The sequence below is a fragment of the Astyanax mexicanus genome, chromosome 3, assembly GCF_023375975.1.
Source record: "Astyanax mexicanus isolate ESR-SI-001 chromosome 3, AstMex3_surface, whole genome shotgun sequence".
Taxonomy (NCBI): Eukaryota; Metazoa; Chordata; class Actinopteri; order Characiformes; family Acestrorhamphidae; genus Astyanax; species Astyanax mexicanus.
In genome coordinates, this window is record NC_064410.1 from 64560556 (window position 1) to 64587447 (window position 26892).

Genomic DNA, 26892 nt, shown 5'->3' on the forward strand with positions numbered 1-26892 from the left:
AAGAACAGAACTGAAGGATGGAAGACGGATGAGGAGGAGATGGAACTGAAGAACTGAAGGATGGATCACAAATGGGTCTCTCTCACATCCACAAACACACACACTCAGTATTACATCATTACAGAACGAGAGGAGGGAAAAACAGATAACAGGAGGTAAAGAGATAAAATTAACAGGATATAATATAGAATATCAGGGTATACATAGGATATTAATAGAGGGTAGTATAGGGGTATATATATATATATATAGGGTATTAATAGGACAGTAGTAGAGGAGTAATATAGGGATATATATATAGAGGTATATATAGGGGTATATAAAGGTTATTAATAGGACAGTAGTAGAGGGGTAATATAGGGATATACATAGAGGTATATATAAGGTATATATAGGATATTAATAGAGGGTAGTATAGGGATATATAGGGTATTAACAGGACAGTAGTAGAGGAGTAATATAGGGATATATATAGAGGTATATATAGGGGTATATAAAGGGTATTAATAGGACAGTAGTAGAGGGGTAATATCAGGGTATATATATTGGATATTAATAGAGGGTAATATAAGGGTATATGTAGGGTATATATATGGAATTAATAGAACAGTATTAAAGGGGCAATACAGTATATATAGGGTATTGATAGAACGGTAGTAGAGGGGTAATATAAGGGTATATATAGGGTATTTATATGGAATTAATTGGACAGTATTAAAGGGGTAATATAAGGGTGTATATATAGGGTATTAATAGGACAGTAGTAGAGGGGTATAATAAGGGTATATATATAGGTATTAATAGTTGTAGAGGGGTAATATCAGGGTATATACAGGATATTAATAGAACAGTAGTAGAGGGATAATATAGCGATATATATATATATAGAGAGAGAGAGGTATCTAGGGTGTATATATAGGGTATTAATAGGACAGTAGTAGAGGGTAAAAAAGGGGTATATATAGGGTATTATTAGGACAGTAGTAGACAGGTATGTATAGGGTTATATATATGGTATTAATAGGACAGTAGTAGAGGGGTAATATAGGGATATATAGAGGGGTATATATATATAGGGGTATATATAGGGTATTAATAGGACAGTAGTAGAGGGTAATAAAGGGGTATATATAGGGGTATATATAGGGTTTTATTAGGACAGTAGTAGAGGGGTATGTATAGGGTTATATATAGGGGTATATATAGGGTATTAATAGGACAGTAGTAGAGGGGTATGTATAGGGTTATATATATGGTATTAATAGAACAGTAGTAGAGGGGTATATATAGGGGTATATATAGGGGTATATATAGGGTGAGACGGGCACCTGCTTGAGCTCACAGCTGGAGTTGGGGTTCCGGCGGAGTACGGATCTGGAGCCGCCGGGAGCGTAAGCAGAATTTACCCAGGAGTGGGAGCGATCTATACCCTGCTCATCCACAAACACAACACACAGAGCGACACAGGGGGCGGGGTCAGCGGGGCACTGATAAGGCGGGGCTGAAACTGGACGGGTTAATCGGGGGTCGTTAGGGGGAGGGGGCGTGGTCAGGAGGAAAGGGGAGGGGCAGAGACAGTAGAGCTGAGCAGAGCTGGACGAGCAACAGGAAGTACTGCTCCCTTCATCCCACGTAAACAGGAAGTGCAGCAGGACGGCTGAAAAAAGCTGCAGCGTACAGTTCTTACACCAGTTCTTCATTTTTAAAAATGTTCTGTATTGTAGATTAATACTTAACTCACCTAACAATAAATAAAAAACATATGGAGTTATTTAGTAATCAAGAAAAGTAGTGTTAAACAAACCAGAATATGTTTTATATTTTACATTCTCTGCTGGATTTCCTCAGTCAGCAAAAAAGTATCATTGAAAAACACTGATGATGGAACTGGCACTCATCAGGACCACCCACTTCTTCACAGAGTATTTAGGTTTGTTTAACACTGTTTTTAAGTTACTACATGATTCCTTATGTGTTCCTTCATAATCTGATAGATCACTTTAATATTCATTTACTCTGCAGGGGAAAAAAATATTTTATTCTATATTTTCTATATTTTACTACTGAATAATTCTGTCCATAATTCAGCTAAGCCAATAATAAGTCTTTCGTTGACTAGGACTTCCCCCAGCAATGCTTCCAAAAGTACCTTCTTCCTTATATATAGTTAAATTCTTATATTATTTTAATATCAATGTTTTAGTAGTTTTTCACAAAATCATGATCAAGATATAGATCTCACAGCTCTATGATTACTAGTTTCAGTCCCTTTCAGAATGAGCCGTTTAAGGGCTCTGTCACTTTTATGCAAGTAAGCTGTTGTTGCTGTAGCTGCTAATGCTAAATGACAAAACATGAACAAGCTAGTTCACAAACCTTATTATCTGAAAGTTCTTACATCTACCTCAATGCTGACTCTCTCCACAAACAGTAGGTACAGATCCCTCCCTCAGAAGAAGTCTACTGGCTAATCCTAAAGATGTGTACTGCCTGAGGTTCTCAACCAGCAAAACGAAGTGGAAACGTTTCTTCAACTAATCTAGAGGGCGGGGCTCTGGTGGGGGTTGACGTGTGAGGGGCGGAGCCAGAGTGGTTCTATGCAGGTTTCCTGGTTTATTGTGACGTCACAAGCTTCAGCTTCTTCACAGAAAACAAATAAATGGATGGATTTTTGGTGTTTTAAATATTTATATATATATTTAAGTGGAAATATAAAAACGTGAAAAAGTGTGTTGTGCATAATATATCCTCTTTAATAAGGTTTTTAATATATTTTTCTAAATGTTTTCCGATAGTCAGTCACCTGATTGGTCAGAAAAGTGACATATACCGTACAATAACATACAAAAATCATTTTTGTAATACTAAATACATTTCGAAGGCGGAGCCTGTGTAATGTTGCCTAATAAAGGCGTGTAATTGGTGGAGAAGATGAAAGGAGGGGCTCACCTTGCTGCCGATGATCCTCTGCACCTCCTCGTCAGGTGAGGCGGGGGTGGAGGCGAGGTCCGGGTTGGAGTTGCTGATGCTCTTGGAGCGGGACAGGTGCAGACTGCTGGGACGGGCCGTCGCTCGGGATAACGTGGCGTACTGGATAGGAAGCTCGTAGGTAGCTCCGCCCACTGAGCAGTGATTGACAGGTTAAAAGGTACTTCATCAAACAGGAGCTACAGCTACACTAGGGCTGCAATGATTAGTCGTCTTAATCGACAATATAGACCACATTTAACTTCTCTGTGTCTCCAAACACGTAAACACACCAGATAAGGGACAAGACAGCAGTCGTACTCTACATACTGTACATCATCAGCTCATTATACATATAATTATATTTAAACATATTCTCACAGTATAAAACCCAGTATTAGTGGCTTTCGCTCACTCTGGAGTGATGGAGAAAAGCAGAGAGTGAGTTTTAGCCAGGGTTGCCAGATCCTGAATCCCAAAGTCTGTCTAAAACCCTAAATTCACCCATCAAAAGCTTAAACTAGCCCAGACGTTCAGAACACAGCACATTTTCACTCTAAATGACTTGTAATAAAGTTTTGGTTTAGTTTTGGTGGCTGTGATAAATATTAAAGGTAGCCCCCCCCAAAAAAAAAAAAAAAAAAAACTAAGAACAATTTGGCGTGAAAAACTCAAACCTGGCAACTCGGGTTACAAAGGCAATTCAAGAGCGCAAAACAGGGAAATATAAATACGAGAAAAAGTAGATAATAATAAATAAACTAATAATATCGAAAATAAAAAAAATAAAAAAACAGATTTATTGGCAAATTACATGAATTAAAACAAAAAAACAACAATTATCATTAAACCGTTTAAACCATTTAAACCAATACCAGTTGAGCTTTTTTATTTTATACCACTATGTATCTTAACTCAGCTCTAACCTCAAATTAGACTCCCTGTGGAAGGTCTAAAAACAGAATTACACAGATTTTTACCACCTTATCACCTTTATTAAAGTCTGAAACCAAAATGTTTTTTAAATCACAATAGCAGATGTGATTTACAACTAATATACCGCTGATTTATCTCCATCATTTTCTTATAGAATATGGAGTGAAAGTGAAATCAGTGAAACCCTTGTAAAGAGCTGATCTCACCAGTAGGGGGCGCTGCAGGCTCGGTGGTGGGCAGGTGGAAGCAGTAGTGGATGTAGGAGGACAGGAGGCTGTTGCGGCCGTGCTGATCCAGGTTCCCCTCCAGGTTCTTATGGATCTGATTCACCAGGAGAGCCATCGCCTCGAACGCAGCCCGGCCCAGATTCACTGAGAGGAGGAGATTCAGAGTGAAGGATTTAAACAGAGGAACAGAGAGAATATTGCATCCATATTGCGTCTATACTGTGTCTATATTGATTCTATATTGATTCTATATTGTGTCCATATTGTTTCTATATTGATTCTATATTGATTCTATATTGTGTCCATTTTGCGTCCATATTGTTTCTATATCGATTCTATATTGCGTCTATATTGATTCTATATTGCGTCCATATTGCCTCTATATTGTTTCTATATTGATTCTATATTGTGTCCATTTTGCGTCCATATTGTTTCTATATCGATTCTATATTGCGTCTATATTGATTCTTTACTGCGTCCATATTGCCTCTATATTGTGTCTATATTGCGTCTATACTGTGTCTATATTGATTCTATATTGTGTCCATTTTGCGTCCATATTGTTTCTATATCGATTCTATATTGCGTCTATATTGATTCTATATTGCGTCCATATTGCATCCATATTGCATCCATATTGTTTCTATATTGATTCTATATTGCGTCTATATTGTGTCTATATTGCGTCCATATTGTTTCTATATTGATTCTATATTGCGTCCATATTGCATCCATATTGTTTCTATATTGATTCTATATTGCGTCTATATTGATTCTATATTGCGTCCATATTGCATCCATATTGTTTCTATATTGATTCTATATTGCGTCTATATTGATTCTATATTGCGTCCATATTGCATCCATATTGCATCCATATTGTTTCTATATTGATTCTATATTGCGTCTATATTGTGTCTATATTGCGTCCATATTGTTTCTATATTGATTCTATATTGCGTCCATATTGCATCCATATTGTTTCTATATTGATTCTATATTGCGTCTATATTGATTCTATATTGCGTCCATATTGTTTCTATATTGATTCTATATTGCGTCTATATTGATTCTATATTGCGTCCATATTGCATCCATATTGTTTCTATATTGATTCTATATTGCGTCTATATTGATTCTATATTGCGTCCATATTGCATCCATATTGTTTCTATATTGATTCTATATTGCGTCTATATTGATTCTATATTGCGTCCATATTGCATCCATATTGTTTCTATATTGATTCTATATTGCATCCATATTGTTTCTATATTGATTCTATATTGCGTCTATATTGATTCTATATTGCGTCCATATTGCATCCATATTGTTTCTATATTGATTCTATATTGCATCCATATTGTTTCTATATTGATTCTATATTGCATCCATATTGTTTCTATATTGATTCTATATTGCGTCTATATTGATTCTATATTGCGTCCATATTGCATCCATATTGTTTCTATATTGATTCTATATTGCATCCATATTGTTTCTATATTGATTCTATATTGCGTCTATATTGATTCTATATTGCATCCATATTGTTTCTATATTGATTCTATATTGCATCCATATTGTTTCTATATTGATTCTATATTGCGTCTATATTGATTCTATATTGCGTCCATATTGCATCCATATTGTTTCTATATTGATTCTATATTGCGTCTATATTGATTCTATATTGCGTCCATATTGCATCCATATTGTTTCTATATTGATTCTATATTGCGTAGATACCAATACGTCATCGGTATCAGAGCAACCCTAAGTAGAATCATAACCTGTCTAGATCATACAAATCTAAACAAAGGCTTTTCAATGTATTCTAATAAAAATCAGAGCATCTTCCCCATTTAACATCAGATTTCAAACTTCCACATGATGGAAATGTCTGTGTTGTATGTTCAGTGTTTTACAGTGACTCTGTTTTTCGTAGATTTATTCACATTAAAGAGCTAATATATAAATAACTGTATTTTTTTTTCCCCAAAATCATCAGTGCTCCTTATAATCCGGTGCTCCTTATGTATGAATTCTACCAGTCAGGTATTAAGGAGCAGTAAAGACACTCCACTGAAGTACAGAGTTATACAGGAGATTCAGTTTAGTTCTCCAGCAGTATTAGCATTAGCTGCTAACTGCAGCACTAAGCTCTTTCACCGTTCAGAGTTATATAATGTATAATGACATCACATTTGTCTTGTGTGTGCATCCAAACTCTGATTACCTAAGCAAAACATGACAACATCCTTGTTCACTTAGAATTAGGCTCCCTAAGTAGTTTACGACAAATAAAATAGAGAAAAATAGCTGTTGCACTACGGAAATGTGGTGCGTGCTCCACACAGTTAAAGTGTTCTGAAATTCCCTAACGTGACTGGCAGCGATTGGCGCAATAGGCGGAACTTAGAGCTGGGCAGTATGGCCAAAAATGCATATCACAGTACTTTTTTAAGATTCTGAGAGTTTTACGGTATATTAATTTTTTTTATCATTATTTTTTGCATGACTGGGCTTTAATATATATAAATTTGTGAGTTAATATAAAACACTAAGGTTTTAAATTAGGCTTTGAATAGTATTGGGTTTACTTTGTCCCACAAAATTTATATACCGTATTTTTCGGACTATAAGGCGCACCGTATTATAAGACGCACTATCAAAGAACGCCTATTTTCTGCTATTTTTCCATACATAGGGCGCATCGCATTATAAGGCGCGTTAAGTGACACTAGAAAGGGTGCCTATATCAAAGTGAACAGGGGTGGCGCCATGTTTCCCTTCCCCCACCGGGGGTGGTCGCTTGCCGGTGGAGCGTCTCAGTATACAAATCTAGCTCTTTCAAAGTCAAACGAGTGCTGGATATTAATCTACACAGATTCCTCTCCTGAAAACTGTTTATTTGGGTGAGTAACGTGCTTCAGTTTATTTACAGTAAGCTTAGATTTCCAGATGTCCACTAAGGCTTGCTGCACCAGCGTTAGCATAGCTATCCGCTAGCACGCTAGCTAGTCACCTAAACTAGTAAAGTTAACCCAAACTTAAACGACAGCGTTACACTGAGTAATCCTGCGTGTTCTGGTAAGACAGTGAGATATTAGCTAGCGATTCGTCCCCCGTAGCTTGTTTTAACACGGTAAACAAGCAGATTACAGGCTGATAAAACTCACCTCTGAGAGAGTTAGCGCTTAGCATCTAGCTAATGCTAGCCAGGCAAAGCAGCACAGACTTACAGGCCGATAACTCACCTCTGAACGGTGAACGCTTAGCGATTAGCATCTAACTCTAATAATACTGCTCCAGCAGTATTAAAAGTGCTAAATTTAGAAAATACTGATCTCTGAACAGTGAAAAAGCTAGCTAGCTAAGCGGTTAGCATCTAGCTAATGCTATTGCTGCTCCAGCCTCGGAGCGGCACGGCTCTGCACGGAGTGTGTGTTTACTGCTCCTTACACCTGACGGGTAAAATTTAGATAATACTGATCTCTGAACAGTGAATAAGCTAGCTAATGCTATTGCTGCTCCAGCCTCGGAGCTGCACGGCTCTGGACTCTGTATAGCACTGAAACTCTGTATAACGCTGCACGGAGTGTGTGTTTACTGCTCCTTACAACCTGACGAGTAAAATTTAGATAATACTGATCTCAGTGAATAAGCTAGCTAGCTTAGCGGTTAGCATCTAGCTAATGCTATTGCTGCTCCAGCCTCGGAGCTGCACGGCTCTGGACTCTGTATAGCACTGAAACTCTCTATAACGCTGCACGGAGTGTGTGTTTACTGCTCCTTACAACCTGACGAGTAAAATCCATACAAAAGGCGCACCGTATTATAAGACGCACTGTCAATTTTTGTGAAAATTAAAAGTTTTTAAGTGCGCCTTATAGTCCGAAAAATACGGTACCCAATATATGAATAAATCAGACTTTATTATTAGTAAAAAACAGATAAAGAGTGTAAAAAATAGACTTTAAAAATAGATACAATATCAAATGTAACACAGCTCCCTTTACAAAACTAAATATTTTAATAAACAGTTCCATAAACACTATAAACAAACCTAAAATACTCCATGTTTAAGTATTCAAAGGGATATTTCTCAAAAGTTCTATTATTCGATTAAGTTAGATACAAGTTTTATATAAATGTACTAACTTATAGGTTATTCCTGAGGCCATTATTACAGGCATTACAGTATTTAAATAATCAGCTATAATTCCCTTCTCCTTTCTCCAGTTAACAAATACATTAAAATCATGCTTTAATCTACAGTATTAATATATTTAAACGAGCTGTATTCTACTGGGATTTAAACACTCATACAGAAGAAACAGCAGCAGGAGCTGTTCTGATTTCTCAGCAGGATGGAGCTACACCAGCGTTTAACTCTCTTCTTTGACGGTTATATTCCACACGGTGCTCCACAGCGCCCCCTAGTGGTATGGTGGTGTGAGAGAAATGCATACTGGTTCTAGTTCCCCCGCGGTATACTGAATAAACCGGTAAACCACCAGCACTAACGAAACTGGATGAAAATACAGGACCACACGTTACAGTGTGCATCCTGCTGCAGAAGCGATACTGACCGATCTGTCCTGCGATTACAGGAGGATGGACGATGAGGAGGATGAGCTTGTTGAGCAGCTGGTGCAGGAAGCGAACGCAGGTATCCAACAGCGCCCCCTTCAGAGCCGCCATGCTGCCCTTTAGCTCCGCCTCCACGTTCCCCTCGGTGATTATCCCGTCCTTCAGCCGGAACGGGAAGGAGTACTCTTCCAGCACGTACACCAGAGTAAAGAATTTATCCAGGTGAGGGTCCTGCGCACACACACACACACACACAATACACACACAATACACACACAATACACACACAATACACACACACCAGATACGGATCAGGATCCAGATCTAAACCCGGCTCAGATTCACACAGCGGCGTAATATAAACACACTGAACCGGTTTACCTGAGTGTGAACGGAGGAGGCGGCCGTCACTTCCACATTAAACACACCTTTATGATTATCCACCCACTTCATTCCGGGCAGCTGCACCTGGAAAAAAAAAAAAAACACACATCCAGATATTTTATACTGTATTAATAATAATAATAATAATAATAATAATAATAATAATAAAAAACTTTATTTGTAACGCACTTTACATTTAAAACAAATCTCAAAGTGCTACATCGCAGAAGCATCATTATAGGAACATCACTATAAAATCTAAAAACTACTGTACTATAGAGCATCTAATTACTCTATAAAAAGTATCAACAATCATATATTCTGCTAAAGTATTAATATAGATCAACACAGATACAACCTCTATAGTTTTAGGATCAATTTAAATGGTTAAAAAAAGTAGATTTAAACATTTTCAGTGACCGTGGAGCTTAATTTAGGACCTGTCAGTGTGTCTTCGCTATCGTAACGTCAGGAAAAGTACATCTTTTGCAGCTTGAAATGGGCATGGCTGTGTTTAATTAATTGTGGGCGTAACGTTAAATAATAAACCAATCAGAGTGTCTCTTGCTCATCATTCTCTTTAAGAGTAGATCAGGTGAGCTCTGACTTTGGTGGATTGCTATTTTAACAGTGCAGCTACCTGGACGTGTCCAACAAACGCTTCATTTACTATTCTGTTTATTGTTGATGTAAAAGTTGGGTTTGTGCTGCTGTGTGTTCATGTGTGTGTAATAAGTGGGGGTGTACGCTCGGCTCGGCACAGCGCCTGTGTTACCGAGATAGCGATGAACAGACTGTGGGCTGTGGGGGGAGGAGCTTACGTCGGGTGTGAGCACGGAGTAGCTGGGTGGAGGTTTCTCCACTGATACGGGGAGGCTGAAGGAGCCGGTGCGCAGTCGGCCGTGCTGCATCAGAGGAATCCACTGTAGAGAATCACAGACACTCAGTAACTCACCGAGCTTCATTCACAACATCTAAATGGGTCCATATATCACTGTAATGTTCTGCTGTGAGTGTTGCAGAATAGAGGTTTAAATTTTCAAACACTGTGTAAATGTTTATAAATATACTGATAAACATATAAACTGGGAATAACATTATTACACACGTAAAGGAAATGTAATTTTCCATTTAAATATATATGTTATTCGGTAGGTGGGTCAGTAGGTTGGGAATTCTGTGGGTAGGTCATCTGTCTGTGGGGGGGTTGGTATGTCGGTAGGTAGGTTGGTTATGCGGTCGGAAGGTTGGTATGTCTGACAGTCAGTCAGTTATTTGGTAGACAGTCGGTCGGTTAGTATGTCTGTTGGTAGGTAGGTAGGTAAGTAAGTAGGTAGGACTGTCAGTATGTCGGTAAATCTGTCGGTATGTCTGTTGCTCTGTCTGTTGTTTGGTATGTCTGTCAGTAGGTAGGTAGGCAGGTCAGTTGGATGGTCGGATGGAATGTCTGTCCGTAAGTAGGCCTGTCGGTTGATTGGTGTGTATGTCGGTTGGCCAATTGGTGGGTCGGTCGGTATGTGTGTCGGTCGGTCATTATGTCTGTCAGTATGTGTGTTGGTCAGTCGTTATATATCTGTCGGTCATTTGTTATCTCTGTTGGTCAGTCGTAATGTCTGTTGGTCTGGCATTATGTCAGCTGGTATGTGTGTCGGTCAGTCATTTTGTATGTTGGTATGTGTTAGTCAGTTGGTAGGTCTCTTGATCAGTATGTGTTGGTCGGTCGTTATCTCTGTTGGTATGTGTGTCAGTCGGTCATTATACCTGTAGTTCAGTCGTTATGTCTGTTGGTATGTGTGTGGGTTAGCCGTTATGTCCGTCAGTCAGTTGTTATGTCTGTTGGTTAGTGTGTTAGTCAGCTGGTATGTGTGTCGGTCAGTCATTATGTATGTTGGTATGTGTGTCAGTGAGTTGGTAGGTCTCTTGGTCAGTATGTGTGTCGGTCAGTTGTTATATCTGTCGGTTAGTCGTTATGTCTGTTGGAACGTGTGTCAGTCTGTCTTATTGTCTGTTGGTATAGGTGTTGATCGGTTAGTAGGTATGTGTGTCAGTCAGTTGGTAGGTCTCTTGGTCAGTATATGTGTCGGTCAGTTGTTCTATCTGTCAGTCAGTTGTTATGTCTGTTGGTAAGTGTGTTAGTCAGCTGGTATGTGTGTCATCAGTCATTATGTATGTTGGTATGTATGTCAGTCAGTTGGTAGGTCTCTTGGTCAGTATGTGTGTCGGTCAGTTGTTATATCTGTCGGTCAGTCGTTATGTCTGTTGGTACGTGTGTCAGTCGGTCTTATTGTCTGTTGATATATGTTTTTGATCGGTTAGTAGGTATGTGTGTCGGTCGGTTGGTTGGTATGTCTGTAGTTAGGTAGGTCAGTTGGTAGGTCTGTCGGTTGGTTGATAGGTAGGTCGGTAGATTGGTCTGTCTGTGAAGGAAACTCACAGTGTAGCCGACGGGCGTCTCCAGCGGCGTGTTCTGTTTGGGTTGGCAGCTGATGTGGTAGAAGGTGAAGAGCAGGTGGTGGTTGTCGGTCAGGTTAGCAGGAATCTTCATCTTTACCTCCTCATAGAACTCTGGAGACCTGGAGAGAGAGAGAGAGAGAGAGAGACAGAGAGAGATAAGCTAGTAATAAATTATACACAGCTCATGAATAATTGGGTAATAATTAATGAGGTGCTGGTGGGTGTGGCCTCCTACTTATCGTGGTAGATGACCGGGGTATACGCCTCCTTATAGAACTCAGCACAGCTGGACTTCCCGAAGATCACCTGATACAAAAACACACACAGAATACAGGTGAGGGTTCTGCACCTGAATTACACCACTAGGAGGCACCTACACTAATCATCATTGCTCATCATTCTCTTTAAGAGTAGACCAGGTGAGCTCTGTCTTTGGTGGATTGCTATTGTAACGGTGCAGCTACCTGGACGTGTTCAACAAACTCTTCTCAGCAGAGGAAACTGAGCTGCTGGTTGACGCTGTGAAGGAGCTCCAGCAGCTCATTTACGGGAACAGCAATGTTATTTTATTTACTATTCTGTTTATTGTTGATGTAAAAGTTGGGTTTGTGCTGCTGTGTGTTCATGTGTGTGTAATAAGTGGGGGTGTACGCTCGGCTCGGCACGGCGCCTGTGTTACCGAGATAGCGATGAACGTCTGACTGTTGGCCTCTGTCTAGGTTGTATTCAGTCAGTGGAGCTCCTGTGTTTTCTGTTACCAAGATAAACAAGATAAAACTCCAGAAATGTACCTGACTCTTGTGTATAGAAGTGTGTGTATATAAGTGTGTGTGTATAAGTGTGTGTATACTCACGGGCATGGCTTGGCTGGGGTCTTCTCCTGCCATGAACTGCATCTTGACGGCGATGTTGCGTACAGAGCCCTGCCTGCTGCTGAAGTTCAGACTCTGAGGATAGATGTACAGCAAGTTCCTACACACACACACACACACACACACACATTCACACACACACACAAAATGTCAACAGTGTAGAACAGTCCTGCACGTAACCACTTTACACCCTGTAAACCCAGAGTTATTACATCATTATTACTCATCTGTACAACCTGTCAGAACATCCAATAATAACACTGAGGTGATTGTGGTGATTACAACACAATACTCTAAATATACACAATTACATACAGTACAATTTAAAGAATATTGTAGATTAATACAGAGTTCTTGCTCCATTAAAAAAAAATCAAATTTAATGCTTTTTAAGACCTTTTAAAGACCTCAAGAAATATAATTTAAAGCCCAAAAATGTAAACATAACACTGTGATGCAGAACATGTTAGCAATGTTAGGTAGCTCTTCGCTAACCCTAGTTTTCTCTCCGGTAATATAGCTAACTTGCCGCTAATGTTAGTATGTTTGCTAGCACGGTTAACTCCGCTAACCTTAGTTCTTTCCCGTTGATGCTAGCTAGCTCTATGCCCAATAGCATTATTATAGCCCTCTTCGCTAATGTTAGCTAGCTCTACACTAACCTCACTCAGTGTTACTTAAGCCTGCTAGACTTAAATAATACTTCAACTGGTTTAAGAAATAAAATGCTGAAAATTAAATTTGTCAGTTTCCTATTTTTATCTGATTAATCGAAAAAATAATCGACATATTAATCAATTGCAGCCCTAATATTATATCATATCATATCATTTTAGCTTCCTATACCTTGTTGATAGGTCAATATTTTCGGTTTAAGAAATAAAATGCTGAAAATTTAATTTGTCTGCTTCCTATTTTCATCCGATTAATCAAGAAAAATAATCGAGAGATTATTCGATTATCAAAATAATCGTTAGTTGCAGCCCTAATATATCATAAAATTTTATCTTGCTAAACCTAATTGATAGGTCAATATTTTCGGTTTAAGAAATAAAATGCTATAAAATTAATTTGTCTGCTTCCTATTTTTTATCCGATTAATCGGAAAAATAATCGAGAGATTAATCGATTATCAAAATAATCGTTAGTTGCAGCCCTAATATATCATAAAATTTTTATCTTGCTAAACCTAATTGATAGGTCAATATTTTCGGTTTAAGAAATAAAATGCTATAAAATTAATTTGTCTGCTTCCTATTTTTTATCCGATTAATCGGAAAAATAATCGAGAGATTAATCGATTATCAAAATAATCGTTAGTTGCAGCCCTAATATATCATAAAATTTTAGCTTGCTATACCTTATCGATAGGTCAATATTTTCGGTTTAAAATAAAATGCTGAAAATTTTATTTGTCTGCTTCCTATTTTTATCCGATTAATCGATTAGTCGAAAAATTAATCAATGGATTATTCGATTATCAAAATAATCGTTAGTTGCAGCCCTAATATATTATATCGTTTTAGCTTGCTATACGTTATTAACAGGTCAATATTTTCGCGTCTGCTTGTAAAGTAAAAAGTCGCATTCAAACTCAGATCCGGCTGTTTAGACAGAGTTGTATCGTCATAAACTGTATACGTATCAGATATTTCAATACCACATATTGACGTGTCCCATATGGCAGATAATAATATATGTCATATTTGTTGTTTCACACAGATAACAAGCCTTTATTACGTCACACATGATGAGAAATGCTGGATATGGGAGAGTTTTATTATCTGCTGTGTGAACGCAGCTATTGGTTTTCGATTGATTATTTATTTATTATTAATTTATTATTGAGGATCTTAACCCACACTGCGTTCCTCGGTGCTACAACTGTGTAAAAGGTCACGTTCACTATAGAGAAGACGGTCTACTGTTGCTAAAACAGTGGAACAGAGTTCAGGCTGAAGAAACCGGCGGTGCGTCGTCAACACTGGCTGATGAAACGTTTCTATCCATATATGGAAGCTCAGCTCTGAACTCATGAACTGCATGTGCTGCACAAAAACAACGTATACATATGTTTTCAGTACCCGAAGCTCTTATCTCCAGCTGTTCACCTCCAGCTCACATGCACCGCTTTCTTTTTTTAACCAGCCAGAGAGCTGCAGAGGGCAGCCAATCAGGGCAGAGGTGGTTTACATGTTTTAGATGTCTTAAAAAAAAAAACACATAACCTATAATGGGTAAATCAGCGTAGAGCTTGTTGAGTTTTATTGCAAACATGCTGGCCAACCATTAAAACCTATCAAGGTTTAAATTAGTGACTGTAAAAAAAAAATCATGTTTAATAACAATGTTCTGCAAAAATCTAATAACTAATTTACTATTTATGAAAGTGTTTAAATAGCAGAGTCTAAACCCAATAAATTTAGTGTATTAAAAAAAAAATGAGAGCACTTAAAAATGATGAGTTTATTTGATTTTACCAAGAACAAGCGCAATTAATCTGATTAAACCTTTTTAAACACTTACAAATATAATACAAATATATATTTATATACAGCTCTGGAAAGAATAAAATAAGAGAGCACTTAAAAAATGATGGGTTTCTTTGATTTTACCAAATTGAAAACCTCTGGAATATAATCAAGAGGAAGATGGATGATCACAAACCATCAAACCACCAAACTGAACTGCTTAAATTTTTGCACCAGGAGTAAAGCAGCATAAAGTTATCCAAAAGCAGTGTGTAAGACTGGTGGAGGAGAACATGATGCCAAGATGCATGAAAAAAAAAACTGTGATTAAAAACCAGGATTATTCCACCAAATATTGATTATTTCTGAACTCTTAAAACTTTATGAATATGAACTTGTTTTCTTTGCATTATTTGAGGTCTGAAAGCTCTGCATCTTTTTTTTTGTTATTTCAGTCATTTCTCATTTTCTGTAAATAAATGCTCTAAATGAGAATATTTTTATTTGGAATTTAGGAGAAATGTTGTCTGTAGTTTATAGAATAAAACAACAATGTTCATTTTACTCAAACATAAACCTATAAATAGAAAAATCAGAGAAACTGATTCAGAAACTGTAGTGTTCTCTTTTATGGGAGCTTTTCCATGTAATTCTTATATTAAACTACATTATTCAATTTTTTTCTAAATATATAACTTTCTTGCTTGCTATATATCTACATATCTATAATGTATATGTATTTATTACATTATTATTACAATTTATTTAAATGTAGTTTAGAGTAAATAGTGTAAAAACTAAATTGTCAATCAAAAAAGCCAAAAAGCCCCATTTGAGTAATGTTTTATAATCCATATTATGGCAAGAACTTCTCAACTAAGTAAAGATAAAAAAAATGACTTTAGGAAAACATTAAGGTCAGTTAATCTCAAAAATAAGAATTAAAAAAAACTTTGAAAGTATTGTCAAGTGTAGTCACCGCAAAAAAGACCATCAAAACAGTATAATGATGGAACTGGCACTCATCAAGACCGCCTCAAGAAAGAAGTATTTTGGTTTGTTTAACATTTTTTAAGTTACTACATGATTCCTTATGTGTATATTATTTTAAATCAGGGGTATTTTGATAATCTAAGAAGAGTCAGGTGTAAAGAAGGATATCAGGTAAAAGATGAAAGCAGACGGAGATGAAAAATGATCAAACAGATCCTAAACATGCCTAAACATCAAAGAGCAGCGTGACCCAGATCGGCGGGTGACGTTGGCGTGGACGAGGGCACTAAACGCTGGAGATCTATTTTGGGAAGAACTGAAGCCGCTGATGAAACCAGTCTGAAAGAGCGCGACCTTAAAACTCCAGCTCTCCGCCAGAGCAAACACTGAACAGGTGATTACAGCATGAACACTCACCTCTCACTCACCCCTCGCTCACTCTTGCGCTCACTCACACACTCTTACAATATTTATATGGAATAAAATTAACTTTAAAACACTTATTGTACAATAATCAAAAGTATTAAAAGTATCTTCATCCATTACTCTGTAGGTAGAATAGAGTATAAAAATTAGAGTTTAATAAAATACTTCTGTAGAAGTTAAAAAAGTACCAACTCAAACTTTTCACTCTTTAAGTAAAAAAAAAAAGTACTGGATTCAAAACTTAAAGTACTTAAAGTATAAAAGTAAAAGTAATGTAAGGAGAAAAATAAAGTCATTAAGAGCAAATACTTAGGCCACGCCCACAGAGTCCTATAGTGCACTAAAGAAGAGGAGAAAATAATAGGATCTGTTTGGTTATAAAAACTCCGCCAGTTTAAATAGTTCCATTTCTGCTCTGTTTGTTTGTAGCTGTGCTGTTTGGATTGTAAGCGCTGCATCGTTGCTAGGTTACCTGCATGTGGCGGAGTAATACGTACATGGAGAGCTTTGGTTACAGTACATTACCGGCTGATAACGGTACTCATAGAACGACTCTCAGCCAATCACATCGCAGGGTCGGAACTAACTGTGGTATAATAAAATATCCACTATAAAAACATACGTCTTAAGAAGAAGAACGAGTGTGATTAATCACAGTTAATTAGAATGAAATTATATAATATATAAATATATGTCTATATACAATATTTAAAAATGATGAGTTTCTGATTTTATCAAATTAAAAACCTCTGGAATATAATCAAGAGGAAGATGGATGATCACAAGCCATCAAACCACCAAACTGAACTGCTTACAGAATTTTTACACCAGGAGTAAAGCAGCATAAAGTTATCCAAAAGCAGTGTGTAAGACTGGTGGAGGAGAACATGATGCCAAGATGCATGAAATTAAAACTGTGATTAAAAAAACAACCAGGGTTATTCCACCAAATATTGATTATTTCTGAACTCTTAAAACTTTATGAATATGAACTTGTTTTCTTTGCATTATTTGAGGTCTGAAAGTTCTGCATCTTTTTTGTTATTTCAGTCATTTCTCATTTTCTGTAAATAAATGCTCTAAATGAGAATATTTTTATTTGTAATTTGGGAGAAATGTTGTCTGTAGTTTATAGAATAAAACAACAATGTTCATTTTACTCAAACATAAACCTATAAATAGCAAAATCAGAGAAACTGATTCAGAAACTGAAGTGGATAGATGTATATACGGGACACTCCTACTGAGTGCTGGGAGGTGTGAGCTCTGACCTTTGCCTGGGTCAACCTCAACACACACACACACACACACACACACACACACACAGCGACTGTGATTGGCTGTTAGCTCCCTGTGATTGCTATAAGAGTGGCTGTAGGTGAGCAGAGGCCAGTCAGAGGCAGCCGAGCGGCACGGGAACAGCAGAACCGATCATAACCGAGGGCAGTATGTGGACCGTGGTGTGTGTGAGTGTGAGTGTGTGTGTGCTGGCGAGCGGCGTGTCCCCGTCCCCGCTCAGGACGCGGCGAGACGCCCCGCTGGCGAAGGCGGACGAGGTGAACGTCCTGATGTACGGCGTCCTGCAGTTCAGCGAGTCTCTGCACCACATGTACCAGAGCACCGAGGCCCGGCTCGCCCGCGTCGCCCGCGCCATCCACAACACCGAGAGCGTGGTGCAGCGGCTCGGCCTCGACACCCAGCAGGCCATCAGAACCGAGAGCCAGATCAAACAGGGCCTCAGCCTCATCAAGGTGAGAAAACACCTCATTCTATCCTCACTCTATCAGTTTCTCTGATTTTACTATTTATAGGTTTATGTTTGAGTAAAATGAACATTGTTGTTTTATTCTATAAACTACAGACAACATTTCTCCCAAATTCCAAATAAAATTATTCTCATTTAGAGCATTTATTTACAGAAAATGAGAAATGACTGAAATAACAAAAAAGATGCAGAACTTTCAGACCTCAAATAATGCAAAGAAAACAAGTTCATATTCATAAAGTTTTAAGAGTTCAGAAATCAATATTTGGTGGAATAACCCTGGTTGGTTTTTAATCACAGTTTTAATTTCATGCATCTTGGCATCATGTTCTCCTCCACCAGTCTTACACACTGCTTTTGGATAACTTTATGCTGCTTTACTCCTGGTGCAAAAATTCAAGCAGTTCAGTTTGGTGGTTTGATGGTTTGTGATCATCCATCTTCCTCTTGATTATATTCCAGAGGTTTTCAATTTGCTAAAATCAAAGAAACTCATCATTTTTAAGTGCTCTCTAATTTTTTTCTCCAGAGCTGTAAATATGCATGCAAAGTGAATTTAAGAGCATTTTAAAGACATGACAACTACATGTATTATGAACTTAAATTTCGATCTGCTGTATTATATATGTATCTGATTTCAACAACACATAGCAAAGAGTGCCAAATAGGAAATATTTAAAAATATATTTTTGTGTCACTTGAGTTGCATTACGTAAAAAAATTCCCCAAAAACTTCGGATTTGGGCGACTTTTACATGCTGTGTTTTAGGTTTTTAGCAATGTTATCACACGTCCAAACGTGTCTAAACATGTCTTGGTTGAAGCGTATGACTGAAGTCATATATGAAATATATTTGATTTTTTTTTGTTGTTTTTAACCTTCATAACCAATCAATCAATAAATAAATGCATACTGAAGCTTTCTTCTTTCATATACTGAATGCTACTATTATGGCTTAGTTTAAATAATATTAATTAGATACTATAATATTGATTTATATAAACAAATGTTGATCTTTAAACTGTAATAATAATAAAACTATTATAGTGTAACTCCTCTGAACTGGGGACATATTATACTTGTTTTTACATGAGTTAGAATACATTAGGTCTATGTTCTATACATATATTCTATTCTTACCAGTTTCAGTCATTTTCAGAACGAGCCATTTAAGGGCTCTGACACTTTTATGCAAATTAGCTGTGTTAATTCTTTATTATGAAGTTTTATGAATTATTATGAAGTTATGTAGGTAAAAGGTGAAACAGTGGTGAAACAGTGGTGAGGTAAGATCAGCAGGAGCAGGGCTGGGGGTCAGGGAGATACAAGGTATTTCAGCAGTGTTTAAACAGTGATAAGGCTGCAGGAGGTCAGACTGAGGATCAGTGCTCTAATATAGACCTGGATCAGGATCAGGAGGAGGTTCTGACCCCGGTTCTGTTCTTCTGCTCCTCAGGAACAGATGGAGGTTCTGCAGGCGGAGGCTCAGCAGACCCGGGGGGTGGTGAACAGGGTGGAGCAGGAGGATACGGAGCTGAAGCTGAAGCTCAGAGAGCTGGAGCAGAACCTCAGCATCCTCACCTCCCCCAACAGGATCTCAGCACTCAGGGTGAGGAACCGAACCACCACCACGGACACACCCTCCCCAGATCATTATACATACTTAATAATAATTATTATTAACATTATCTCACTATTTTATCACCATAACATAAACCATAACACATCATATTAATGACTATACATTAATAATATAGCATCTATTAGCATTTTAGCAATTTATTAGCCATAATATTATAATGTTAGCCATTTATTAGCCATATTATCATGTTAACTCTTTATTAGTATGTTAGTCACTTATTTGCAACATAGCCATTTACTAGCTATATTTTCTTTATATAAAGTTAGCCATTTATTAGAATTAGCCATATAATTATAATGCCAACTATAATTGGCATAAGCCATATTACTATACTGTTAACCATTTATTAGCATGTTAGCCATTTATTAGCACTAGCCATATTACTACAATATTAGTATTTTATAACAAGTTATCCATTTATTAGCCATAATTTTATAATGTTAGCAATTTATTAGCATTAGCAATAATTACTATTTTATTGGCCTTTATTCGCAAGTAAGCCATTTATTAACCATATTATTATGCTAACTATTTATTAGTATGTTAGTTATTTATTACCCATATTAATATAATAGTAGCTATTTATTAGCATTAGCTATATTATTATCTAATGTTAGCTATTAATTAGCACCAGCTATATTATAATGGTAGCTATTTATTAGCACCAGCTATATTATAATGGTAGCTATTTATTAGCATTAGCTATATTATAATGGTAGCTATTTATTAGCATTAGCTATATTATAATGGTAACTATTTATAAGCATTAGCTATATTCTAATGGTAGCTATTTATTAGCATTAGCTATATTATAATGGTAGCTATTTATTAGCATTAGCTATATTATAATGGTAGCTATTAATTAGCATAAGCTATATTATTATGTTAGTTATTTATTAGCATTAGCCATGTAACTAAAATATTGGCCTTTATTGGCAAGTAAGTCATTTATTAACAATATTATGATAATGTTAGCTATTTATTAGCATTAGCTATATTATAATGGTAGCTATTTATTAGCATTAGCTATATTATAATGGTAGCTATTTATTATCATTAGCTATATTATAATGGTAACTATTTATAAGCATTAGCTATATTATAATGGTAGCTATTTATTAGCACTAGCTATATTATTATGTCAGTTATTTATTAGCATTAGCTATATTATAATGGTAGCTATTTATTAGCATTAGCTTTATTATAATGTTAGCTATTTATTAGCATTAGCTATATTATAATGGTAGCTATTTATTAGCATTAGCTATATTATAATGTTAGCTATTTATTAGCATTAGCTATATTATAATGGTAGCTATTTATTAGCATTAGCTATATTATAATGGTAGCTATTTATTAGCATTAGCTATATTATAATGTTAGCTATTTATTAGCATTAGCTATATTATAATGGTAGCTATTTATTAGCATTAGCTATATTATAATGGTAGCTATTTATTAGCATTAGCTATATTATTATGTTAGTTATTTATTAGCATTAGCCATGTAACTATAATATTGGCCTTTATTGGCAAATAAGTCATTTATTAACAATATTATGATAATGTTAGCCATTTATTAGCAGTAGCTATATTGTTATAATACTGGCCTTTATTGGCCAGTTAGCCATTTATTAGCCATTTCATAATGTCAGGCATTTATTAACAGTATTATTATATTATGTGTTAATTTATAAGTATGTTAGCCATCTATTAGCCATACTATTATAACTTAAGACATTTAATATTATTAGCCATATTATTATAATATAAGCCTTTTTATGCATGTTGACAATTTATTAGCCATATTATTACAATGTTAGCAATTTATTAGCATTATCCATATTATTATAATATTAACCTTATTATTATAATCTTAGCCATATCTAGCCATATTATTATGTTTCCTATGTATTGTTATAGCCATTATATACATAGACATAATATTGTAAGGTTAGCCATATTATCCTAATATACTCAATAATAATGATTAAATAAAATGTAACTTTTAACATTTAAATGTTATCCATATATTAGCAGTGTCGTATACGTGTATAGGTTATCATCCAGCTTTAACCCCCCCAATTACCCTCACAGCTCAGATTAAAGCCGATCAATCAGTAATCAATACTAATCTAATCTCTGCTCTGCAGGAGACGACGCAGAAGCACAACACGCTGCTGGATGATCTGACCAGCTGGACCCGGCAGCACAAACAGCAGCTGGAGAACCAGAACCTGCAGCTGCTGGAGCTTCAGAAACAGAGCCGTGTCCTCCAGAACCACTGATCCAGTCCAGGATTCCATCAAACTTCACCCCCACATCTTCATCATCCTCATCATCATCACCTTTACCATCATCCTCATCATCATCATCATCATCATCTACACTCCCAACACTGCAGAACTACAGAACCCAAACAGTGTGCTGACCTGAACACAGGGAATGTAAATAGATATATATGTATCTGTATGTTTATACTCTTGAGAAACTGTAGTCTTTATACTGTTATAGTTTTTATTTTCTAACTTATATTAATAATAAATTAAACTATTTTTTACAATTTTACTTTATGGTATTTTATTGTCTGAAATGCTCATTGTCTTTATTTATTTCTGGGAATAAAATAACAGGGTACAGTGTCTTACAAAAGTATTCAAACTCTTCGAACCTTTTTGTTTAACAAGTTGTCTCCTATAATGTATTTAATGATAAATGTACTTTATCAAGAATTTAAGTGACGGACCAACATAAAGTAGCACAAAATTTGGGAAGTGGAACGAAAAATTATACATTGGTTTTCAAAACTTTTAATAAAATAAAAATGTTTAATAAGTGTGACGAGAAATAGATATTCAGCCCCTATATTTATAAAATGAATTTCCTTCAGAAGTCATAATTAGTAAAGTAAAGTTAATAAAGTGCAGTTGTGCAATTTGTCAAAACACGGTATGGTAGGGGTATGAATACTTTTGCAAGCCACTGTATCTGCAGGATCAGTGTAATGTTTATCAGTTCAATATTCTAACCATATGAAGGTAAATTACAAAATAAAAAACTGGGTCTAAAACTTAACATTAGTTAATATTTTCTATTTGATACAGTAAAAATAGTAAAAATGTGTTTCAATCTTTACATTTTTCATTTCTGCCCCTCATGTTCTGAAATACAGAAAACCTGGGGGAAAAATATACTTTTCACATTTTCTAACAAAAATCTGATGGTATAAATCCAACCTACATTTTTACAAGATGGAAAAAAAATAATTTCATTTTTTTTATCTGTCCTGAAAGTCAGATCCTGATGAGCAACATTTCTTCTTCACTACATCAAAAGGAAAATGTGAAACAATAACATTTTACACCCAACTTTCTATTTTCAATTGTACTCTCAAACAGTCAGACATTTGAACTGATGAATATTTGCAAGCATGACAAATTGTAATTGAAGGTTAATTGAAAATTTTCAAGGTTTAAATTTAGAGTAGGTACAGATCCCTCCCTCAGAAGAAGTCTGCTGGCTAATCCTATGGCTGTGTACTGCCTGAGGTTCTCAACCAGCAGAGCGAAATGAAAATGTTTCTTTAACTGATCTAGTGGGCGGGGCTCAGATTGGGGTTTATTGGTGAGGGGTGGAGCCAGGAAGGTTCTATATGCAGGTTTCCTCATTGTGACGTCACAATAAGGGAGGAGCATCCAAAAGGCTCATAGAAAGAAAAGATGATTCCTGACACCAAACTCTTTCAGCTGATTCACAGAAAACGGGTGTATAGATTTTGTGCTGATGTTACGAGTGTGTGTAGTGTGTGAAGTGTGTGTATAATGTGTGTGTGTGTGTGTGTGTGTGTGTGTATATAGACTGACCTGTAGGTGGTGTGGGGGGTGTAAACGTAGCGGGCGGGGAACTCCAGCACCTCCTTGGTGGGACGGACCCGCAGGTCGGGGTAGGGTTTAACGTGGAGGAGCTCAGGAGAAAGACAGTAGTGAGGAGCTTCAGGAGCCGGAGAGATATCTATCTTTAACTGAGCTACAGAGAGAGAGAGAGATACAGAGAGAGAGACACAGAGAGAGAGAGAGAGAGATACAGAGAAAGAGATACAGAGAGAGAGAGAGAGAGAGAAAGAGAGAAAGAGATACAGAGAGAGAGACACAGAGAGAGAAAGAGATACAGAGAAAGAGATACAGAGAGAGAGAGAAAGAGATACAGAGAAAGAGATACAGAGAGAGAGAGAGAGAGAGAGAGAAAGAGATACAGAGAGAGAGAGAGAGAGAGAGAAAGAGAGAAAGAGATACAGAGAGAGAGAGAGAGAGAAAGAGAGAAAGAGATACAGAGAGAGAGACACAGAGAGAGAAAGAGATACAGAGAAAGAGATACAGAGAAAGAGATACAGAGAGAGAGAGAGAGAGAGAGAGAGAAAGAGAGAAAGAGATACAGAGAGAGAGACACAGAGAGAGAAAGAGATACAGAGAAAGAGATACAGAGAGAGAGAGAGAGAGAGAGAGAAAGAGATACAGAGAGAGAGAGAGAGAAAGAGAGAAAGAGATACAGAGAGAGAGAGAGAAAGAGATACAGAGAAAGAGATACAGAGAGAGAGAGAGAGAGAAAGAGAGAAAGAGATACAGAGAAAGAGATACAGAGAGAGAGAGAGAGAGAAAGAGAGAAAGAGATACAGAGAGAGAGATACAGAGAGAGAGAGAGAAAGAGATACAGAGAGAGAGATACAATATCAGCCAAATACGTCTCAGCTCTACATCATCACAGAAATCAGCTTAATCAACAATCTAATCACAACTCTTCTTAAATAATTAAACATACAACACTGTTATTAATATCTTATTCATTTATTTTCATGTTTTATTATTTATTTATATTTACTTATATATGTAAGATACGTTAATATATATATTTGTATAAGAATTGTTATGTATTAATTATTTTTTATTTTGTACCTTTTGTATATTAACTTGTTTCATTGCTTTGGCAAAAGATGTTAATTGCAGTTCATGCCAATAAAGCTATTTTAAATTGAAAAAAAAAAAAGATACAGATAGAGAGAGAGAATATTAGTGGAAAACTAGATATGCAAAGTTTTAACCCTTTGAATTTTTTGTTTTCAGTTCCTCTTTCAGGTGTTATAACACAGTAATTATATCAGACAGACACATGCCCTGATCTCTTTTACTCCAGAAGACATACGGCTGCTCAAAAATATCATCATTTAAAATCACGTAAAAGGAAGCAGAATTGTTCTATTTTACTGGAACTGATCATGTTTTGCTCAAAATTTTACCAAGCGCCTGTTTTTATTTTTTTACTTATTTTTGAATGTATAGACTTTAAATATATTCACACCTAAGATGTCTTTAAAAATGTTTAGACTAGAGTGTTTATGAGTTATAAGAAAGCATAAGAATATTGATGATTTGAGTTCATTACATGGCTTATTAATTAATACTTTGATAAAATACATGGAGAAACAGCATCAGGTGGATTTATTTTATTTTTCTTGATAATCAATAATCACACCTCTAGGATACATGTAGATACTAAAAACCTGCACTCAGAGCAGCCTATACCTTTCAGTATTTTAATCAGGAAACACAAAGAAAACTATATACAAAAAATATAAACTTCTTAGTCTAAGTAAATAAGTGCAAAATAACTACTTAATAAAAATATGTGAGTGAAATAAAAACTATATAAAGTAGTGCACACACCATACCTAGCTTTAGTTTGAGTAAAGCAGGTAGTTTCACACTTTTGAGTCTTTATTTACTGATATTATTTGGTTTGAAACATCATATAAATATGTTTGAAGCACTAAAGGTAAATAATATTGGTTGGGGAAGGAGATTTTTCACTTTTTTAGGTGTTTTTCTCTCAATGAGTTTCTTGTAGATTTAGCTTTACCGCACTGGGATGTGATCACTATTTTTAGAAAGAGTAAGCTCCGCCCTTTCTAACCATATATGGATTATGTTTATGTGTGAAGAGATTCCTGAGTAATTAAGCTGAGAACACAAGATTGCAATGGCTATTTCTATAAAAAATTATATGTTATAATAATACATTATATTTAGTTATATATTTTTAAAAAAGTGAATCCCAATTTAAAACCAATGTGTCTACAGTCTGCATAACTTCCATACCATTCACATTAATCAGCTCTCCTCACTAAATAGCAATATGGATAATACTGAGAAAATTATATCCATATTATATACATAAAGTTAATATTTGAAGTCAGCGTAATCACTACAACTGTAAAAATACAGAACTTTTATATGAAGTGTAGCTCATTAATTACCTGTAACAGGTCTGCGATGGTGATTAATTACCTGTAACAGGTCTGAGATGGTGATTAATTACCTGTAACGGGTCTGAGATGGTGATTAATTACCTGTAACAGGTCTGAATTGGCGATTAATTACCTGTAACAGGTCTGAAAGGGTGATTATTTACCTGTAACAGGTCTGAATTGGCGATTAATTACCTGTAACAGGTCTGAGATGGTGATTATTTACCTGTAACGGGTCTGAGATGGTGATTAATTACCTGAAACAGGTCTGAAAGGGTGATTATTTACCTGTAACAGGTCTGAGATGGTGATTATTTACCTGTAACAGGTCTGAGATGGTGATTATTTACCTGTAACAGGTCTGAGATGGTGATTATTTACCTGTAACGGGTCTGAGATGGTGATTAATTACCTGTAACAGGTCTGAGATGGTGATTATTTACCTGTAACAGGTCTGAGATGGTGATTAATTACCTGTAACAGGTCTGAATTGGCGATTAATTACCTGTAACAGGTCTGAGATGGCGATTAATTACCTGTAACAGGTCTGAGATGGCGATTAATTACCTGTAACAGGTCTGAGATGGTGATTATTTACCTGTAACAGGTCTGAGATGGTGATTATTTACCTGTAACAGGTCTGAGATGGTGATTATTTACCTGTAACAGGTCTGAGATGGTGATTAATTACCTGTAACAGGTCTGAATTGGCGATTAATTACCTGTAACAGGTCTGAGATGGCGATTAATTACCTGTAACAGGTCTGAGATGGCGATTAATTACCTGTAACAGGTCTGAGATGGTGATTATTTACCTGTAACAGGTCTGAGATGGTGATTATTTACCTGCAACGGGTCTGA

General features: G+C 36.2%; 2 protein-coding genes across 11 annotated transcripts in view; one reads left to right on the top strand and one right to left on the bottom strand.

Moving 5' to 3' along the window:
* Positions 1 to 26892, bottom strand: part of LOC103030631 (dedicator of cytokinesis protein 7-like) — a 108275-nt gene that overhangs the window by 49835 nt on the left and 31548 nt on the right. For 9 of the 10 annotated variants that reach the window (XR_007438133.1, XR_007438136.1, XR_007438131.1 and 6 more), the window contains exons 14-23: positions 23597 to 23759; positions 12419 to 12536; positions 11800 to 11870; positions 11545 to 11683; positions 9932 to 10033; positions 9108 to 9194; positions 8726 to 8957; positions 4110 to 4274; positions 2950 to 3122; positions 1329 to 1430 (exon numbers count right to left, since the gene is read on the bottom strand). Coding sequence is in view for 4 of the 10 variants with exons in the window: in XM_049475630.1 (XP_049331587.1) it covers positions 1329 to 1430; positions 2950 to 3122; positions 4110 to 4274; positions 8726 to 8957; positions 9108 to 9194; positions 9932 to 10033; positions 11545 to 11683; positions 11800 to 11870; positions 12419 to 12536; positions 23597 to 23759 (1352 nt within the window). In the remaining 6 variants the exon portion in view is untranslated. The remainder of the gene's footprint in view (positions 1 to 1328; positions 1431 to 2949; positions 3123 to 4109; positions 4275 to 8725; positions 8958 to 9107; positions 9195 to 9931; positions 10034 to 11544; positions 11684 to 11799; positions 11871 to 12418; positions 12537 to 23596; positions 23760 to 26892) is intronic. The other variant, XM_049475632.1, reaches the window with a different exon arrangement.
* Positions 17705 to 22301, top strand: angptl8 (angiopoietin like 8). Its single transcript, XM_022667194.2, has 3 exons — positions 17705 to 18077; positions 19549 to 19701; positions 21887 to 22301. The coding sequence occupies exons 1-3, from the start codon at positions 17775 to 17777 to the stop codon at positions 22019 to 22021; spliced, it is 591 nt and encodes a 196-aa protein (XP_022522915.2). The 5' UTR covers positions 17705 to 17774; the 3' UTR covers positions 22022 to 22301.